This window comes from Xiphophorus hellerii, chromosome 9 (genome assembly GCF_003331165.1).
Source record: "Xiphophorus hellerii strain 12219 chromosome 9, Xiphophorus_hellerii-4.1, whole genome shotgun sequence".
Classification (NCBI taxonomy): Eukaryota; Metazoa; Chordata; class Actinopteri; order Cyprinodontiformes; family Poeciliidae; genus Xiphophorus; species Xiphophorus hellerii.
The window spans coordinates 16989500-17010633 of NC_045680.1; the positions used below are offsets into that span (position 1 = coordinate 16989500).

Consider the following 21134-nt stretch of genomic DNA (forward strand, 5'->3'; position numbering starts at 1 on the left):
GTGTGTGTATAGATACACAACCAGCACACAAACAAAACACACACACCCTCTCACAAGCAGACACATCAATGTGTATAGACGATGCTGATCCGTCTATGGCAGCCCTCATCGTCTTTTCTCTTTGATTTTTTTTTCTCCTTTTACATTTCCCTCCTCCAGATCCCTTGTTTTTTTTTCCCTCTCTCCTTTTTTAATCCGGTCATACCTGTAATCGCGCTCTGCGACAGCAAACTTCAGAGAATCAATTAGTCCTCGCCTCATCCGGGAGCCAAGACGATTCCTCTCGACTTGAGCCGCAAACTCCTTCTATCAGGAGTCATTCTGCTTGCCTAACACCCAGACTCCTCTCTCCTGAGCCCGGATAGGTTTGACTCTAAGCCTCTAAAACGTTGACAACCCAAAGCGTCTTTTTCTCGGCAAGCCCTAACCGCCTGCCTCACCCCGGCCTCATCTCCTCTTTCTCACCATCACAGCTACTAAATAAAGACGGATTTGTTTTCACTTCATAGCAGGCTTGCGATAATGTGCTCTGCTTCGTCGTTTCATCCACAATTAAATAAACAGTCCCGTTTAAAAGACTTTTTGGTTAGATAAGAGTGAACGTGCGTGATTCAGGCCTTCCTTTGTCTCAGAGAAGTTACCGACTGAAGATGTGGCTTCATGGGCCTTTTTAAATCTCAAAAAGGAAACTGCAAACCTGAGAGTATCCCCCAAGTACAGCAGGCCCTTCAGTTGAGTGTGGAACAAACAGAACATTGAAGGGTCAGATTTAATACCCCGCCCCAGCCTTTTGTATTCAGATTAAAGACTAAGGAGGATTTGCAGCCGCCTGGAGTCTCTTGTTAAAAGATTGTGTTCTCCACTTAACCTGCAATTTACCTGTCACTTAGACCCGCTGCAGTGCTCATCCACACCTCTGGAAGTGAAAGGGGCTATTATTTTCCTGGCTTTAGTGCTTTTTCCCCCTCTCTAACCATCGGTGAGACTTAATTTTTACTTAAAGGGATAGTTCAGAAATTCTGAAGGGAAGTATTGTAAATCATTGTAAGGAGTTAATAACTTATCTGCAATAGATACCCACCGATCACCAAGCGTGATTTTAACATTTAGATGTCATTATGACATTAGTCCGTTTAAGGTCTATTCCTACGTGGGGTAGACTGGTCATAGTGGATTGTGCTTACACAAACTGCACAGGCATTAAAATTGAATTGTTTTAAGTCAGAAGAAGTTTGTTTGAGTCTGCTCCCCTTTTGGACCATCTTTTATCTTCCCAGAATTCAACAAATAAGGATTTATAGTAGTCATCCCAAGTAGGTCTGCCAATGATCACGTTTTTTAAAAAAGGGTGTAAAGAATGGCTATGAAAATACGTCCAGATTCAATTGTATTTATTTACCCTAAAAGTAATAGTTTTATCCACCTTTTTAGACATTCATTAGTTGTAAATATAGAGTTGATTCAGCCAAGCATGAGAATGAGAATGTCTTGTACATCTTGATCAATAAGGGCCTTTTCACTAAGTGAGCCACACAGTCACATGCTTTAATGAATAATAAATAAATAGTGCTTCATATCTATGCAGTGAAAAAGTAAGTGAGAGCACCATTTGAATTTACTTTGCCTTTTTTTTTCTCAATTTTTTTATTCTTGCTAGTTTTTCCAAGAACTAATAATTTCATTCTGTAGTTTGCAAACACTTCCTATTCTATGTATTTTGATGTTTTGCATCTTTGCACATTATTTTAAATAATATTATGGCTCAAATTAGCAGTATTCTTGAACTTACATTTGTTTATTTATTAAAACTACTATTTATTACTTCTCTTACCTGTGTTCTAGGAGTAAAAGGAGGAAGTGGAGCTTCACTTCCTGTATTTATGGCTTCCTGTGCAGGGGTGATGATACACAAGAGAACCAGACCAGGTGGAACGAGGGAACAATGACTGATGAAACATTATTGGTTAGTTTTATGCTTTTCTATCTGATAGCTGATATCTGATCTAAGCACAATCCTGCGAACCTTTAAAAGAGTCTCATGTTTGCATCAGGTTGTTTTCTACAGAGAATTTGGATTTACAACAAGAAAAGGCACAGCGCGCTGCACACCACTGATGATCTTCCTGTGTGAGAACACAACATTTAAAGCATGTGAAGTCAGAGTAACTTTGATAGAAAAGTAGGACAGCAAAAATTAACAACCAATAAAATGGTAATAAAATTTTTACAGACAAATATGCTTCACATATTTTGTTCTCAGTATTGTTTCACATACAAAGATCATAGATGAAGTAATTTTATTTTTGGAATGTAAAACTGAAATTACTTCAGACTTGAAGGACATTTATAGATGCTTTACAGTCAAATAAGTCATTCCCATTCACACACACATAATGGTAAGCTACTGGATTGTAGCTACAGCTACCGTATCATGCCATTTGACCATCACCAACAGGCAAGGTGGGTGAAGTGTCTTGCCCAAGGACACGTCAGAGGCAGATGGAACAGGAATCAAACCAGTGACCCACTAATTGCAGGGCAAACTCCTACCACGATAGCCCCAGTAATCTTTAATCATTGTGTAAATGTCTTTCAGTGTCCATGTTACCATAGTTTAAAGACTCACTAATGTTAGAATGCAAATGTTCAACACAACTTCTAATTTTTGTTTGTAATAAAATTAAAGATCCCAAAAATATATGCAGAAATTTCTGGCTGTGATAATCAAAAGATGTTGGTTTTGCAAGGCACCGTGTCCACGATAGGTTAAACATTTCCACCTTATCAGCTTTTTTAGCAGATTCTTAGGTAGTTTGTTCAGGATGCTTGAGGAAGAAATGGAAAAGAGATTTCCACTTTGGCACACACATACTCAAACACACACGAGTTTTCTTCTAATAAACCAGAAATGACTTGTGGACCAGTCGGACTGTTCTGATGGGGTTGAATTCAGTGTGTATTCTCTGGAGCGCCATGAAAGAGATGCCCGCAGGACATGGAGCCGAAGCACACTGTGGAAACCTTATGGCTTGATTTGTATTGCGAACTTTGCTCATCTGCTCTACTGAAAAAATCTTGCCAGAGAAACCGCCCCAACCCTCCCCTACAACACAATTTATCTAGAAGTCAGGGGGAGTGAATGAAAACTGCCGCCATCACTCTGGCCCACCTCATCCATTTCATCCTCTCCTGTGAGTCGTCTCAACCTCCGCTGGACGTCCATAACGTCACTCTAAATCTTCCTCCTTAACAGAACTTGAGGGGTCCATGGCAGCAATAAAGTGGCCCATTCGTTTTCAAAGCATGGGCAAAAGGAGTAATGGGAGTGATGTGGAGACATTATCAGTCACTCACTGGGTGCCAAAGCTTTATGAGTCACTCCTGCACCCATTTGAAAAAAGAGAGAGAAGAAAAGCGTGCGGAGATGCCCACTAAACAGCCGTACTGCTCTTGATGGAGCTTTACTCGAGTCTTTGATATGTCCCCTAATCTCCACTAAACTATCCCACTGGTTTTAACACCCTCACGCATTAGCCTATGTCTTAAAACTTAAGAGTTTATCGTTATGCACTAAATTTAGACGCCCTTACTTAAAACTCGGCTTGGAAAGCGATTGCGGACGGCATGCAAAACTATAAACCTTTAAACATAACAAAAGACCAGAAAATTGTCATTGTTTTAGAGTTTGGTGAAATTGAGCCCTGAAGGATTTCAGGAGCAATCATCTGGATGGAGGAGATACTGCGATTCTGCATTTTGTCTGCTTGGAGAAACTGATTTTAAAAAACAGCATGTCTTGGTGCAGATGAAATTGTTAAATGTGTCTATTGTTCGAAGATTTTACATAGTCTTTCTTCTCCTATTTGTTTTCCCTTATTTCTTTTGCCCTCTGTCTCTGAGTTACCTTTGGGAGTATAGAAAAGCCCACCTGTCCACCCACACACATCAAGGCCATTCCCAGTGGGCTTCTGTGTTAAACTCCAAACTTAAAACCCATTACCAAGCTATCAGCGCGCTCATAATGCTGTCTAACAACCTAATTTCCCTAAGTGTCAGTCCAGGCAGCCATCTGAGGGCCTGTCAGCTCCTGTCCGAGGGTGCTGGCCGCTCCGGGGGAACCCCACCTCCACCTCCACGCGTCCTCATCAGAAACAGGATAGAAAGCTCAATCTCTGAAAATATGTCAAGGAAAAAGTGACTGGGGACACAGGGGGTAAGAGACTTTGGAATGAGACTGCCGGCTATTTTATTCACCATATCCACTCTATTAGTCAGAGCGGCACAGTCAATCAGGGTCCCCCATTTTGATTTGACTGAAGTCAGAGAGGGAGAACTGGGACACGGGGAAATGGCTGACGGTCACGGCGTGGCTATTCCAGCTCAACCGAAATCAGTTTGAGGAGCTGGTGTGTGTGTAAAATGGATTATGAACGTATGGATCCAAAACATCCCTGCCTGTCCTTGTCAACTGCGGAGTAGAACGGTGATATGGCGGGGTGAGAAGGTTAAAGTTGACTGTGTGTGAGGGAGAGTTGCAGGTGTGCTGTCTGCTCACCGTCTCCCCTCCAGGTGTCCTGGCGTACCGCTCCGTAAAACGATTTGGTAAATATGGAAAGTGGCCCCTAGGCCACCGGGCGAGCCTGGCCCCTCTTTAGGAGTGGATAATTGACTCCTTTTCCTCCTTGATAATTCATTGCTTGCATATGCCCGCTAATACATCAGCTGAAAACTGGCCCCGGCCCTCGTCTCCGCCACCCAGAGGAATGGGCGGGCGAGGGGAGAGTGAGCGGGAATGACAAATGGGAGCACTTCTAGATCCATGAATGAATTATGTCTTCTAAATACCTTGAGCAGAAGCAACTGTCAGGCGCCGTCTATACTAATCTGGGACGAAATATGACCGGCTCGGCATTAAAAAGGAGGGAGCAGGGCTGCTAGAGAATGAGCCGGGAAATGAACGAGCAATCAGGCCATTAAAACTTGCTGTCTGATTCAGCTCTGGCGGACATTTGCACATTTATCATGAAGAGGAAACATCCTTCCCCCTCTGTCATAGTAATACATCCCCTTCTATTTGAATATATTGGGATTATTCGAACAGGACAGAGATATCATTTGTTTTACAAGAGCAGAGTCAGCATTCGCATTAGTCATTAGGAATTAGATGGAGCAAGCTGCTGTTTGAAGAGACACTTTACCAAGTGATCAGCAGGATAAAAAAAATAATGGCACTTCATTATGAGTTGAGGGACATCAAAATGCTTGTTGCTTCCAAGAAAAGAGGAATAATAGAAAGACAACCATCTTTACAAGATTAATGTTCAAAAACTTCAAAACCCAAAGGGTCTCTTAACTGGTGATGATTGTGCTACAACAGAAGGAGTAAAGAGAGTGTTAAAGACACTGCAACCTTGCAATTGTTCTGTCTGGTTATCTGGGAATGTTGTGTAGCACCTCTGGGAAATGTATTTTTGTTAGAGAAATCCAGGCTGTGATGCATCCCTCTAAAGCACGGCGTGATGGAAGGAGGATGCCCAAGGACGTCAAAAGGCTCCCCAAAGCGGAGCTATGGTTTCACAGGAGAAGGAAAGTGTTGTGATCAATTCATCCATCAGTTTTCTAAACCCGCTTAATCCAGAGGTCAGAGCGTGAGAGGTGGAGTCCACCCTGAACAGGTCACCACTCCATCAAGGGGCAACATGTAAAAGAAGGACAAGATACGGTGCACGAACATGCTCTATTTAACTGGCCATGCATGGCTTTGTACTTTAAGAGGAAGCAGGAGTCCATTGAGAAAATCTAGACTCAGAATGAGATTTGAATCCAGGATTTGGTGGCAATAGATTCATGTTGCAAATACTCATACATGAAGCAGTTTTGAAAATATAACAGCCAAGATTCACTGAGAAATTGGCTGGTGATATTGGACAAGCCTGGCGCTGACTAGTGATCACCTGCAGCGTTGCCAACTTAGCATCTCTCTAGCTAGCGTTAGCGAGTATTCAGGTTGGAATCTCCGAAAAGATGGAAAGTATTTTAAACATCAGTGCAGTTTTTAAAGAAAATAAAAACAGATGAAGAATATAAGATGGGATTTAGAGAGAGAAAGAGAGAGAGTTTCAGTAGAAAACTGGAAGGCTGAACAGAATACAGCTAAGTTGTCCTGAGTTGTTCTTTTGAGCTGGAAGGCTTTTTGTTTTGGAAAGTGGTGGATTTGTAGATCCTGGTAACCGCATGTTAGCATTGTAATCTCCTAAATTTGTTTTGAAATATAAAAGTGATATTAAGCAATTAGTGAAGCACAGTGGCTCCTCTTCCAATCATCACACAATGTTACTGTAAATAGTTAATGACCAACACAACAGACTGGAGAAATACTTTAAATGCTGCCCTGACAATTGCTTATAAAATAACTGTTGAACAAGAGTTTGATTCAATTAAATTCATGTTGGCAAGTCAAAGCATTAGAAGCACTAAACAGAAAAGTCAAATCTGTGCAACTCTATTGAAAGATAAAGTCCAAATATAGCTCTATTACTTTTTAATAATTTTTATTTGCAAATGTTTCCCTTTTCTAATAAAACTGCTATTATCTAAGTGCAGTCACAGGCTGTTATAAAAATTGTTTACAAGACAACAGCAATTAAAACTTTCCCGTAATAATTTGAATGTGGATGCAGAAGTCTCTATATTTCCCTTGCTGTATAAAATATAAAATTACATTTACTTATACTGACACTGGGCAACATATGCCATCTGCTCTTTATCACAGGAAAGAATAAAAGCCTCTCATCAAGCCTAAAGCCCTGCACACACAGACAGAGAAGACAAATTAGAGCATAGAGCCAAACTGATCTGGCCGCTGATTGATTTTCAGTTCTGGTTTTGTGCGGTTGTTTTTACACTTTGATAGCACATTTTAGTCAGGAAGGGATTCTTCCAAGTTTCAGGGGTCACAGAGTGGTCAGAAGCATAAGGTTTAAAACCCTTAAGGAGATTGTGAAACATTTTTTTCCTTTAAATCCCTACTATTAGCATCTGAACACCAGATTAAGCAATATTTATCTGTATGAAGATTTAGAATCCCTGATAAAGTTTAAAAGATTGAGTTTACCAATGTGTAGAAACAATTGCCAGCTTCTGAAAATGTGAAAGTCTGACAAAGAAATTAGGAAAGAAGATAACTTTTAAAAATGTAGATTTGTATTTACCCAATCTAACATATGAAAATAGATTAAAATCAATAACAAAAGCATTCCAGTTTCCTGGACATGTTTAGTTTAAAATAGAAACACAAAATTAAATAGAATACAGATTAAAGCAAAACCAATTCAGTCTTACATCGTACTGAATCGACGCACTAAACGCGAACGACGACACTGCCCTCTAGTGTCGCTACGCAGTATTGCCATCACAAGTACTTCGCAGCGCTTTCCAGATTGAAAAAGAAATATTTTCTAATCATTAACATATATTTTTTTCCTGACCTTAAACTCTGCAAATGTAAGCAGAATAAAATACATATGGTAAATTTAGTCCAAATGACACACATTACATCAGTGAAGTCGAATCATTGAGGACATTTTCCCTGTGAATATACAATAACAGTTATCTAAAAGGAGTTCAGTTAACTAGTGCAAATGAAAATAGTTTATTTTTGCCTATTGAAGCTGTTTCTCTCTCGAACAGAAGCTGTCGTAAATCAAATAACAACCTCCGCAACAGACCCTTTGAATCGCCAGGTTCTTATTGCGCTTGTTTAATTAAGTCTATTCAGCTTTGTATCATTATCACCGTCATCATTATTGCATCGTATTTATTCATTTCAATGAATAGGGTTATGTTATACAACAGACAGCAACATGAATTAGAACCATTTTGGCGATTATGTATCGAATAAACACCTTTCAGTATGGAGAAAATATGTTTTTATCTGATTTACAAGAGACAGAAAATAACCTACACATGTTTTTGTGGTAGGATCTAATTTTTTTTCTAATGCGAAATCAATTGTTTTGAAGAATATTTTGGATGATTTATAATGAATACATTTTTTATTCTCTCATGTAGATAAAAGTCTCCCAAATAATAGAAATAGTTAAAAAAATATATAAAGAAAGAAGAAGAAATGCCTTTCATCAGAGTCACTTTAAAAATTTGATTAAAAATCTGACTTTTATGGCTCATATGCATTGTTGGGGTAAAGTCATTAATAATACTATTCAATAATTTGTGTATGATGGCTAAGATGGGAGATTATCTGAAAGTCATCTTATTGCAATGAAACTAATACGATTCTGAAGAGGTTCATGTGTTTGACCCAAATAAAGTTGTCATAACTTCCCCAAAAGTGAAAGGATCAGTCTGTTGGGCCTGCAGTTTATAGCTTAAATAAACATCCATCTATTGTCTATATCCACTGACCCTTGCAGAGGGAGCTGGTCCCTTTCTCCATCAGTCCTCTGACCTTGGACAGGTCACCTTTCCATTGCAGGGCCTCAAGTGAACACAAACAAATAACCAATTTGAATATTTATCATAAAACAATTTATTGTAAAAATTGAATTCAGAAAAAGTTGATATGCTTATCTAGTTTTATTTTACAAAGTTATTAATTTTGAGTGTTTATACCTGAGAATGTGAATGATTGCGGCTTACAGCTTCAAAAAACACATTTGACGTTGTAGTCGGTTAATTCATGGGAAACGTTGCTGACAGGACAGTTTTCCACCGGAGTCACTGACACCCTCACATCATCTCCAGGGAGGATCATTGAAAAAGAGCAAAAGAATGGCAAGTTGAGTGGAAGGAAAAACTGGAAATGCGACAGCAATAGCTTTGTGAAGATTGTGAAACAAAATTTGGGAGAGATTGGAGAGTCATAGACCTCTAAGGGTGAATATTTTGCCTTTAAATAAAGGGTGTGTGTGTGGGGGGGGTTGTAGTGAGAAGCAAGAACAGCTTCTCACTACAAGAAGCATAGAACTGATGGTTAATGGTGCCTCTTTGATAATACACACACAGCAGCAGGAGCAACACACCGTGAGCATAGTGGGGGTTTTTATCACTGTGTATGTCTTATAAAAAATTAGAACAGAAAAGCCTGATACGTCAATAAATGGGTAATGACAATAGAGCAGAGACAGAAAGTGTGGAGTGTTTCTAGGGATGGTGTTGCTGTAATAATCTGACACAGAACGTTATGTGTGTTTAATCCAGAAGTGACGTCAACAAACTGATACAGAAAACTATCTGGTCCTGCACACTTAGCAGCAACAGAGATAAGACTTAACATGTTAGTGATGCACAGAGAGAGAACATTGGACTGAGAGAACTAAAAGATGGGGATTGAAGTCTACAGCATATTCCTCCCATCTTGTATAAATTGCATAAAACATGTAAGCATTGTATAATTTTTCCTTTTCCCTTTTTCCTCTGGATACTGAGTGCACCTTAGTGAGTGCAGTGAGCTGAAAGGAGGAAAAGAACCTTGAACCACCAAGCCTTGAATGCTCAAAAAAGTGCATCTTAGAGAAGCAGTTCTATGATCATACAGAGGTTGTTTCCCCCCCAACTAGAAAGACTGATAATGAAAGATTTTAGAGCACTTTTAGCCCACACTTTTAGCTGCTGAGAATTCATTAATCACCTTATCTCTTTCATTTACTGGCCATCAAACTGATCAGACCTATAAGCGCCAGAGAATCTATGGAGTGTTGCAAAGAAGAAGATGATAAAACACCAGAACCAGCAATGCAGATGAGTTGAAGGCTGCTATTAAAGCAACCTCTGCTCCCATTACGCTTTAGCAGAGTCAGAGGCCGATCACATATACTGCTCAGTACATGGAGACACGTTTCAGTAGGCCTCACGTTTCTGCGTTAAACATCTATTTATTGGTCTTATTCCTGAACTGAGCTACTGAAATAAATGAACATTTCCTGATATTCAAATTTCCTGAGATTGCACCAAGAAGTTTGGTTTTAAAGTTAACTGGATAACCAGCACAGCTAAGACCAATTCTGAACTGACTAAATCCCATTGTGCTGCCTTTCAGAGCAGCATGGCCTCATCTATCGGGTTGTCAAGACATGTCATCCTCCTCATGCAAACACTGTGAGGCTTATTCCTGAGTCTCAGGATTAAGAGATCCCTGGCTGTGGCCACTTATACACCTCGATTCACACACACACGCAAAAAGACTCCAGTAACAGCAGGCAGCAGCTTTCGCTGTCCGAAGGGATCACAGAGTTTGGTCTCGTGTGTTTGGGGACAGCATGTGTATAATGATGAGTAAACATGGCGCTGTGGTTGTTGCCCGCAGCAGTCGGCTTGATGCCAAGTGATGGGCAATATGCTAAGAGGGAACTGTTTGCACTGTTGCCGCCGGTGTTTCTCAGATAACAAATGAGTTTATCCTCACAACCTGCACACTTTTCTTACATAACCTGACATGATTTTTTTTTTTTTATGGCTTCATGTTCGTAACGACCACAGACAACGGCAGAGATCGTAAGGCTGACACAGAAGATGCCCTCTTTATTTACGTTTCACATGACATACAGAATGGAAACAAATGTTAGGTTGTTTTTTTTTTTTTTTTACACATTTTGAGTTTCTGCCGCCTTATGCAATGAGTGATGTGAACTGTGAGAGAATCAAACTCCGAGTTGTTATATAATGTTTATGAGAAATGTGTCAGTGAGGCTTACAGAGCAGCTTTTTTCTCAACGGGGCTCAGCTGGACGCACAATATCCTCCATCCTCACATCTAGAGCAGCAACAACAACAGTAGTCAACCTATTGGGCACAAATAAGAAATAATCTGTCTGTGCTAGGTTGTTTTTTTTTTTTCTTTCACAAAAAAGAAGAACAAAGGGCAAGTTTCTCTTCTCTTTCTGTTGGACGAAGGACACCCTCTATCCTGGAGAACAGCAATAAACACGTAACAATATCCTGTAACACAATTGAGTAATCACAGGAGCTGCATGACATGTTGTAGCGTGCAGCAGGGTGGCCTTGAAGAGAAACACACAACGGCACAACCAGAAAAGATCAAAAATAAATTAAAAAAAAAATACAGCAGCATATTAGAAAAACAAAAACATGAAAAAAATTACCACAGATGGACTGTAAAATTAGTCAGTTTTCTGTTGATTTGCTCTTACTGGTGATCAGAAAGCTAATGGCTAAAAAACTGTTTTTCACAGATTCAATAAATGCGTCATAATTAATGACTCCCACTATTTTTAGTCAATAAATCTGAGAAAGGTTAGGAACAAATGCATCGATGCAGAAACACTGCCACCCCTTCATATTCAAAATTGTTACAAAGGAAGCAGAACAAATTGCTTCCAGAATCAGAATGGGTCAACATTTTGAAGTAAGAGCTCAAATATAGTGGGACAGGCCAAGAAGGACTCGATTGGTGCATCTCTGATCTAATGCATCTTTAACAGTTTCTTTTTCCACTTTTTCCTTGTATTAAAAAGACCCTTGAGGTCCATCAGATGCTCCCGTCCTGTGGTGGGATAAACAGTCGTCCAAGCAAGCAGAGCCGGTTCGTGTTATGTGGAGGAGGATGTCTTCTGGTCAGGCAGCAGCTGAGTGGAAGTGCTCTCCTTGTTTTCAGAGGTCAGACTCGTTTTATCCCCGTCAGCACCCGTGTCACTCTTCTCAGAGCTCTGCGGCTCCTTGGTCTCATTCTGACAGGCGGCCAGAGCCGAGCCGTCACCCTGGTTCGACGTGGACCTGTGAGAGGAGCTGAGGGAGTTTGTGGGGCTGAGCTGGACGGCCGTCGTGTCCTGCAGGGTGTGCTCGCTCATCTCCATCTCGAAGGCGACCGTCCCCATCCTCATCAACCCCCACTTCTCCCCTCCCTGGGTCTTCCGAGCCATGTGGGATGAGGGTCTCCTACTGACCACGCAGCAGGCCGTGAAGAAAGCCAGAGCCAACAGCAAGAGGAGGGGCCCGATGATGATGGGAGGGTTGGCCGCCAAGCTGAAGGTGCCGAAGGCGAAAGCTCCGACCAGGGTGATGTTGATGCCGGCCAGCATGATGCACAGGCCGCAGGCGCAGCACAGAGCCGGGGAGGGCAGGTTCTGGTACCGCAGGCTGCGCCGTTCTGGGATGTTGCTGGGAACGGATGGTCTTGATTTCTCATCAGGTAACACCATGTCTTAACAGGATCGGACGATGCACTTCATCACTGCACACAGAAAGTTTTGTGGAAGAAAGTTTTAGTTTTTTAGTCGTTTTTGGTACATTTCTTCAACGTCTCAATCATCATGTTTGAGCAACTTTAAGCAAAAGTGTCTCCAAAGTGACACGAGAGACTGTCATGTATGATCAGATTGTCTTCAGTCAGAGGCCTCTACAGAATAGCTGTGATACGGACCGTTACAGGAGATTCTCCCTCCCCACAACCAACATAATCTACAACTATTTGAAGAAACCTTTCATTTTATTTCAGGATGAATGAAGGATTTTTGATTTGAGGCACACAGGTCTACACAGGCAAAACCGAAAGAATCACATAAACCATTAAAAGTCCATTTCAGCAGCATTATTACAAACTAATCTGCGTCACTTACCTTTTATTGAACCCGTAGTCCTGCTGGGTGCCTAGCCGCGCTTTGTCTCTGCATCCTGTTGCACAGCAGCTGCGAGATGAATGTTGTCTCTCCCTCCAGCAGGTGAACAGCAGAGAGCAGCAGCTGCACTGCTCGCTTGTCACCACTAGGAGCGCTAAAGAGTCCGTTCAAACAAACTATCAAATCATCCTCATCCAAATATCCTTCCCTCCGATAACGAGGACTTTGACAAAATAGGAATCAGTAAGTTGCGGTTACTTCTTAAACCATTAAAAATAATTAATGGTTTAAAAACTGAAAGGTTTTTATTTAAGGCTATTACAAAAGTAAAGGACACTGCATAAAAACGGAAATACTTCTTCTCAGGTGTCATATAAATCATGACAAACTATTTCAGAGGAAGCCTGTTTCTTTTTTTTTTTTCACCAAGCAATTATTTTCTACATCCTTCCCACTCCCTTTGGCCTTCAGCTCATACAAAAGAGCCTTTGAAAATAAAAACTACTGACATCCCCCGAGTCAGAGCTAGTATGTTAAGAGATAACCGTTGAACACAAGCCAACACAAATTACACAAGAGGTGATATTTCAACATTTTTTTATTGAGAACACATCATCCCAGTGGAAATCTGCTCCATGCACAAGAACAGCTTTGCTCATCAGGTCCTATATCAAAGCTCTGCGGGGCTCCTTAATTGCGAACCCATTACTGCATCTCATTTGATGCCATTACAACCAGGCATGAGGAGGGCGGAGGGGAGGGGAGAGGCTCTTTTTATGATTCATAAAAACAAGAGCGAGGGTTTTAACATGGCAAGTAATTGTTTCCTGATGTTGTCTCAGAGCAAATCTCTCTTAATTCCTGCTTGACAATGAAAGCGCTCAGTTGCTGAAGAGATGGGGTGACCATGGCAACAGTGCGAGTTACAGGGAAACAGGGGCGGGGGGTTCTGTTCGAGGGCGGCACGTAAACTTAAAAGGGTTAAAAGAAGTTCAGGCGAATACTGCAGCCCGAACATGAACCGAAAACAAAATCAAGTCAAAATAGTTTTAGATTCATGAGACAAACGTCAACTTGCTCAATCCCTTTTTCTTCCATCTTCACATTACCAGATACAAAACTAAACAAAATACACTTACAAAAATAAATCCCTTCAATTACTTTAGGCTAATTTCTTACTATCAAATGTAACATGAAAATAAATCCCTTTGACTTTCACAACTATCTACAACTTTAAAAGCAAGAATCACAGCTCAAGTCTACAAAAAAAAAAACCCACTCCAAATATACTAAACAACCGAGACCAGAAAAAAATAAATCAATATTTGTTGTGGTGTTTCATTTTTTTGTTTGTTTTTTTTACAGCAAAACAAAACCTATCTGGAGGATTGAAATAAAAATTTATAAAAAAATAATAATGCTCTGCATACATTATATTCTCCTCGTAGTATGGAAGCCCATTCAAACAACTTCAAAGAAACTGAGTCATAGCCATGCATTTCAATGCTTAAAATTATAGGTTGTAAATATATTACTGATGATTTTTAATTCAAATTATGAAATTTGAAGTCACAATTCTCAGATAAGTTTTATAAAGTAAGTTATAATTCACATTAAAAACGTTATGATGTAGATAACCATAATTTTGACTTTGTACCTGGACTTATGATAAACTTATTGTTTTTTAAAAAATGTTGGATTTTAAAAAAAACAAAGGAAAAACGGAATGAAAAAAACAATAAAATTGTTTATCTCAAAAATATGTTACCTTTTATAAATGCATATTTAACTGATTTGACTTTAAATATACATTGTATTTATTGATTATTGTTACGTCATAGTTATAACTTTAACGCTCATAAATAGTAACTGTGAGTTTAGTTTTCTTTAAAGTGGCACAAATGGGCTTCTCTTCCATTCACTCAAACTAAGTTCATTTTAAAGTACATCAGTGCTACAGGTAGGTTGTGTTGCAGTGAAAAGATCCTTAATTCTAGCACCTGAATTTCACACTCATGCAATTACACATAATGACATTAACTGGTAATATTAATAAAAGGTCCAGTTTTCCCCAAGAATCGTCCTCTCCTACCCTTCAAACATAAACACAAACATCCGATCACATCCACATATGGGCTTTAAGAAGCACAAATCATCCCTTTTCAGAAGCTTAATAATAAAATCAAAATACCAAATAATTCACAGCTAAAAAAATAAAAGAGAAATAAAATCAGCAAAAACAAAATGATTTTTGCACGAGGACAGTAAACAGCTGCACCTCTAAAACGCTGTTTTGGTAATGATATGTCCTTGAATTATCTGCTGGTAACAACAGAGGTTTTGTTGCTGACTTTTTGGTTGAGAATTACCAATAAATACATCTGTAAAGCTTAAGAAATACTTTTTTTAAAAGCGAAAAGTGATCTCGAGAGTTTAAAACCTAGGCAGCTTAAAAAGTGTTGGATGTAGAGTTAGTCGACTCTGATACCATGTGAGTGCTCCAATAAGACTCCCTGTGCAAAAAAAAGAAACAAACAAAACAAACAAAACAAAAAAAGAGCCAGTAGAATCTGATATCGGTTAGTGAAGACAACCAGGAGGGAGGTTGTGCTGGTGGCTCAGGCTGCGAGGTCATCAGAAACAGGAGAGAAGTCCCCGCTGCGCAGAGCGTTGGACTGGGCCCGTCTGCGGGCCAGCCGGGAGTTGGAAGGAGGGGACAGCCTCATGGAGCAGACGATGGACGCCGACTCCTCCTGCTGCTCGTCGTGCTGGGAGAGCTGCCGGTTAAAGGCGATGGCTTCTGCTGCAAACTGGGTCAAGTCCTTGGTGCTGCTGTTCCTAAAAAGACGAGATTCGTTTTTAACGACCAACGCTGTCCGCACGACCCACAACAAGCTAATTCCTTGAGGAGGTTGACCACCACCTCAGCACTCTAAAAAACAAAAAAAAGTCCCTTTCAACTCAAAATCCTTTACTTCTCCCTTCCGCTGCCTAAAATGTGTCTGTTTTGTTTCAAAGCATCGTAAAGACATAAAAACTCAAAGCAAACCTCTGTAGGACACGAGGAGTTGGAAGACCTCTCTCTGGTGCATTCTGTATATATATATATAAAAAAGGATTAAAACAGTTTACTTACAGGATCAAATCAAACAACACAAGTCCTAAACCTGAACATATGTAAATAATACCGACCCCCTGTAACCAAGGATGCTGCAGGACCTGAGCAGCGCTGAGGCGCAGAGTGGAGTCCCGAACCAGCAGCTTTGATATGAGATCTTTGGCTCCGTCTGTGATGTGAGCCCAGTCCTTGTCTGGAAACTCGTACTTGCCCTCCTGGATGCTCTCAAACAGGCAACTCTGAGGAAAACAGTACGACGTAATCTTACTTCCTTCCAAACATAAATAGGATGACATTTTAACAGACATTTTAAAAGACATAAATAAAAATGATGGATAACGTTGCATGTTCAGTTTCAGAAGTGACTGATGTACAAAAGGTATTTCTTGGAGAAACCCAACCCTAGAGCTGTAAGATGCTTTATGTTGGTGCGTTTGCATAAATGAACTTGAAATACTCCCTGTTGAATATTTACATGAATTTAATTGAAAGGCGGTATAATAGAATCGGCAGAATTCAGCTTCTATGCACCACAAATCTGGAACAAACCTCCACAAAACTGCAAAACTGAAACACTGAGTTCCCTTAAATCTAGACTATAAAGCACCACCTGTTTAGAATAGCAGATAATGGCCCTCATCAAAATGTAATGTTTTGTATGGTGTTTTCTTTAAAACTTTGTAATTCTGCTAAAATGTGCTATACAGATAAAATTTATTGACTGATTAACACAAAGACCTGCTATTTGCCATTTCTCTGGACCGTCACCTTTTTGATACATGCAATGATTTATGTAAGCATTACTTTACTTTACTTGTATGGTGCTGGAACAGTAAAGTTCTATCAATGCATGTAATAATGTGTTTTTGTCAGACTTTATAAGCACAGAAACTAATTTGAGAGCATACCTGGCACGCTCTGCATGCTTCCCCCCGGTCCCACCCGCAGTCAGTGCCACAGTGGCCTGTGAAGGGGGGGCTTCCACTCAGCAGGATGTAGAGGATGACGCCGAGGCTCCACAGATCACAGCGCTTGTCGTAGAAGGAGGCCTCGTCGGTGAACGCCTCCACTACTTCCGGAGCCATGTACTCCGCTGAGCCGCACTAAGAGAGCGAGACGTCAGCGTGTTAAAAAAAAAAGTCACATCCAAGTCGTAAATCGGAGTTTGGAGTGAAACGTTATGAGCCTGTACCGGCGTGGTGAGCTCTGGCGTCGTTATGGGAGTACAGGCACTGCTGAGCTTTACTCCACTTCCCAGATCAAAGTCGCAGATTTTTACTGGTGACACCTGAGAGAAAACAGAAAGGGGAAGGACATTTATTACAGCCATAACAAATATGTACAGGGATAACTGTCTCCCTTAAAGCTTAATAACGTCACTTACCCGGTCAGTGTATTCGCACAGGATGTTTTCCAGCTTGAGGTCCCTATGAGCAATTCCTGAGAAGCAAAAACACACTCCAAAATAAATCGTTTTCATGTCAAGACTTCGACATATAAGCTGTTCCGAAATAAATGTACCCTTTGTGTGTAGAAAGTCCAAAGCTTGCGCAATGTCCCGGACTACCTTGCTGGCCTCCAGTTCATTAAAGTGCCTTCGGTTCTGGATGTGTGTAAGAATGGTGCCTGTGGGAAGAGACAAGGATTACTTACATTTCTGTTTACAGCGCCCTGCAAAAGTTTTCACGTATGGAGGAATTTTTCTGCCGTAATCCGAGATGGCACACATTTTCAGTCTGAAAGCGGGAGTTCATATCGTTTGTTCTCAAAACTTTTTAATACTCTTGCTAACATTTTCATTTTGAAAGCAGGACTTCACATCTTTCTTCTCAAAACTTGAAACGCTTGTACTCAAAAACTTCTCCTCGAAAGTTGAAAGTGTTGTACAGACTGAAAATTTGTGCTCTTGAACTATGGCAGAAAAATTCCTCCTTATTCACGCTCCTTTAAGTTTTAGCATTTTGAAAAAAAATTCACAGTTTACTAAACTTTCTTTATGCTAGTTCAACACATAAAATCCCAAGGAAATAAATTACATTTCATGGTAGCAATTGGAAAAAGCACAAGAGTTATGAATACTTTTGGAAATACTGAGAAACTGATATAAAGAAAACATGTCAGGTGTGTGCAGGTGGCACTTTTAGTATCTCATACTTGCCTCCACGCAGCTTTTCAAACACCAAGTAAAAGTACGAGCTGTCTTCAAAGAATTGGATCAGTTCCAAGATATTTCTGAACAGAGACATTCAGAGCTGCTTAGAATCAGTTTCATTTATGACTGAGTGTATTTTTAACAGAGATGATGAACAGATTGATTGATTGATGAACTCACTTGTTTCCTTGACACTGATAGAGAGTCTCCACCTCTCGAAATACTCTGCTTCGGCTGTGCCCTGCGGCCTTTTCTATGATCTGCCCAAGACGAAACACAAGACATGTTTAGTTGTTTATATAAAAACATACAGTTGTACTTATTTGACAAAAAAAAAAAAAGAATTACTCACTTTCACAGCAAACTCCTGTCCATTTTGCAGGCTCACACATCCTTGAACTTTAGCATATGCCCCCTGACCAAGCACCTCATCTGTCAGTTTGTACAGATCTATGTGAGGGAAAGCAGGACATTAACACTACTGTTGCTCGTTGTCAAGCAATGAGGACGACACTGTCAAATCACTTCATTACCATTAAAGGTGCCTGTGAAGCTGTCTGTTGCTCTAGTGCGTTTCTTCTTTCTCCTTTTGGAAAAATCTGGGATGTTCACCGGCTGACTTTTCTCAATCTCTGCAGCAGAGCAGAAAAATTACACGTGTAGATTAAGAATCAACATTTGCCAGAATGTGCTACCATTCAAAGGAGCATGCATACAGCTGCTACAACCATTACAAGTGGTGCATACCTGCTGTACCCTGCGAGAGGGGCTGCGGTTCTTCCGTGATGTTCCCATTGTTCTGGATTCTCGCACAGGTTTGTCCTACTTGGCCCACAGCCAGGGGGTTGCCCTGTAACACAGAGAAGCAGGCCGAACAGCCAGGGGAGGAGGGGAGGGAGAAAGGGGAAAAAGCGAGAGCAGCCAGAGAAATCAGGTGGTGGTCCAGCAGAAAATGCAAGAAAAACAAAGTTATAGTTGTATTTCTATCATTAGAAACCCACCTCAACCCTGGTTACAAAAGCAAATCTTCACCCAACCTTTTATAGTGAATGACTCATGAATTATGGTTTATCTTCTGTTTTTATTTCATCAGATAAGGCCAGGCAGTGTGAGAACTACTTCCAGTCAGCTCAACATCCTGAAACGCATTTCAGGAAGTGAAACCTGAGAGATAGTAAGAGATAAGAGAAGGCCAAACCTGATGAGGATGCTGGATGGTTTGCAGCTCCGACATCACGCCGTGCCTCACCATATCTGCCAACTAAAAGATTACAAACGGAGTTAGTGAGAAACTCAGCGCAAGAAGCTCGCCGGTAATGTGTAACAACAAGCTACTGCGTGTAGGGAGAAGGGAGTACAGGTAAAGAATCTGAGCTATGTAGCTGCTGCAGAAATGCATGTCTGAATTTGTCAAATATGTTTAGCTTGGGTGCATTCAGTCAAAAGCGGATCGGCAACAGATTGTAAAGTAAATATTTGCTTAACACGTATTGATTTTAGTTTTATACGAAGTAAACATAATGTCTTTTTCATAGAACGCGGTTGTTGTTAAGTAATCAACAAACTGATTACTTTACAACTCGACCAGAAGTAAGGAATTAGCAGCTCTGTTCGTAAATAAAACAGCCCTTGTTTTTTTCTGTCCTCACTTAGCCATCTGTGGCTAACGCTAGCTAACCAGCTAGGCTAACTTCTTCTATCCATTCATTCCTAGTTGCTTGACTGTTGGAGCTGCGGCTGTCACGGGAGCGTTCAAATAATCCCACAAATGCAGTCAGATAAAAAATAAAATAAAAAAAACACTGACCTGGACTCCAGAGCAGCCAAATCCTTCCTGTCAAAGCTTCCGCCGCCAGCTGATGTAAGCTCCCATTGCTAACTGAGATCAATCAGTCGGGCAGCCAATGACGCACAGGGCGGGAAAACACATAAACAGACGGTCGGCACGTCCCTTTCGGTTTTCCTGTTTTTCTATTGGTGGAGAATGAGGCTGCCTGCGTTACGTGACTGTACGTGACTGGCTCGACGCCTCAATCCACGTAGAGGGGAATTTTTGTGCGTGACGAGAGACTTTTTTTACGCAGCGTCACGCCCCTTTCAGAGCGCTGACAAGTCAACACAAAGAGGTAGAATGGTTCAAACCGTGCCACTATCATAACCATTGCTGTTTTATAATGTTCTGTATTACACTGAATAATGTCCGATTTGAATTTGGACTACGGAGGCCTAAAAGTATCACAGTTCGCCAAATAAAGAAATTGTCTAAAATGTATTATTACCTCTATATCTATTCAGCAGATTGTGAAATCAGTTGACAGGATTTTACAGGAGTCCCTCCCACTTTGTTTTCTGGGCTTTGGTGTCAAGGATGTAGGACACAAAGGAGACCATCCATATCCTCAACTTTCTAATTTTAACCCAAGACGAGGACAAAGTCTGATAAAGTGCACTTTATAAATGAATGTTCATGTGTTCTTATATGACAATAGGATTTTTTTTTATTTTATTTTTTTTATGTAAGAACAAAATATACAGAGTATACATTTATATAAAGTTTTTCTAGTTAGGTTATCCACTCAAACCACTTTGGGACCAATAATCTTGAAAAGTAAAGTATGTTTATGGTGGGTTTTCTCTGTAGATGCAAGTTGGATTTTCCAGGTTATTTATGCAGGTGATTAATACATTTCAAAAGAAAGAATTATTTTTGTTATTAAAGCCTCCGTTTCATGTACACTTGATGAATTGTTTATTTTTAATTCCAATTTCCAGTAATTTAATGTTTATTCATGGTATTTAGGGATAATACTGTCCATAAAAAAAGAAGAAATAAATATAAACTGACCTGAAAAATGTTTCCTAATGCAAAATGTTATATTTTTAAAATACATTTAAAGAAGGCAAAAATCTTAAAACATAAAAAGACCTAAACATAAGTTTAGCAACATCTTTATTTTATTGTGACCAATGTGGTACTTGAACGTATAAATTCTTAACTTTTTTCTTTATTGACTTGTTTGTTTACAATGGATCAGTATGAGATTTATCATAAAGTTGAGTGTAAATACCATATTTTGCAAAAATTAGGACACAAAAATTTAATATGTGCTTTCAGTCAAACCAGAAAAGCAACAGTTTACACAATTGCTGATAAATGTTTAACCTCGTCTCTCTCCTAGACAAAGCAATTTGATGAGCTTTCACTGCAACAAACTGTGTTCTGCTTAGCTCTCTGCAAGACAAAGTTACTAAAGCTACCACCATTAAGTCT

The 21134-nt window shown here is 40.1% G+C and overlaps 2 protein-coding genes across 3 annotated transcripts; both read right to left on the reverse strand.

The window, feature by feature from the left end:
* Positions 1–10519: 10519 nt before the first annotated feature.
* On the reverse strand, positions 10520–12765 carry LOC116725338 (transmembrane protein 275-like). The gene is made up of 2 exons (XM_032571305.1): positions 12594–12765; positions 10520–12208 (listed from the first exon to the last, which is right to left on the reverse strand). Exon 2 carries the CDS (start codon positions 12174–12176, stop codon positions 11568–11570), a length of 609 nt encoding a protein of 202 aa, XP_032427196.1. The 5' UTR covers positions 12177–12208; positions 12594–12765; the 3' UTR covers positions 10520–11567.
* A 408-nt stretch (positions 12766–13173) lies between these two features.
* mknk1 (MAPK interacting serine/threonine kinase 1) lies at positions 13174–19792 on the reverse strand. Of its 2 annotated transcripts, XM_032572464.1 has the most exons (14): positions 19671–19792; positions 19062–19124; positions 18611–18713; positions 18397–18495; positions 18216–18313; positions 18044–18123; positions 17870–17943; positions 17233–17337; positions 17096–17151; positions 16904–16999; positions 16620–16814; positions 15786–15950; positions 15643–15686; positions 13174–15431 (listed from the first exon to the last, which is right to left on the reverse strand). In XM_032572464.1, exons 2-14 carry the CDS (start codon positions 19113–19115, stop codon positions 15212–15214), a joined length of 1389 nt encoding a protein of 462 aa, XP_032428355.1. In that variant the 5' UTR covers positions 19116–19124; positions 19671–19792; the 3' UTR covers positions 13174–15211. The 2 variants fall into 2 exon arrangements, with proteins under 2 accessions (XP_032428355.1, XP_032428354.1); XM_032572463.1 differs by having other exon boundaries at positions 17096–17337.
* Between the last annotated feature and the right edge of the window lie 1342 nt (positions 19793–21134).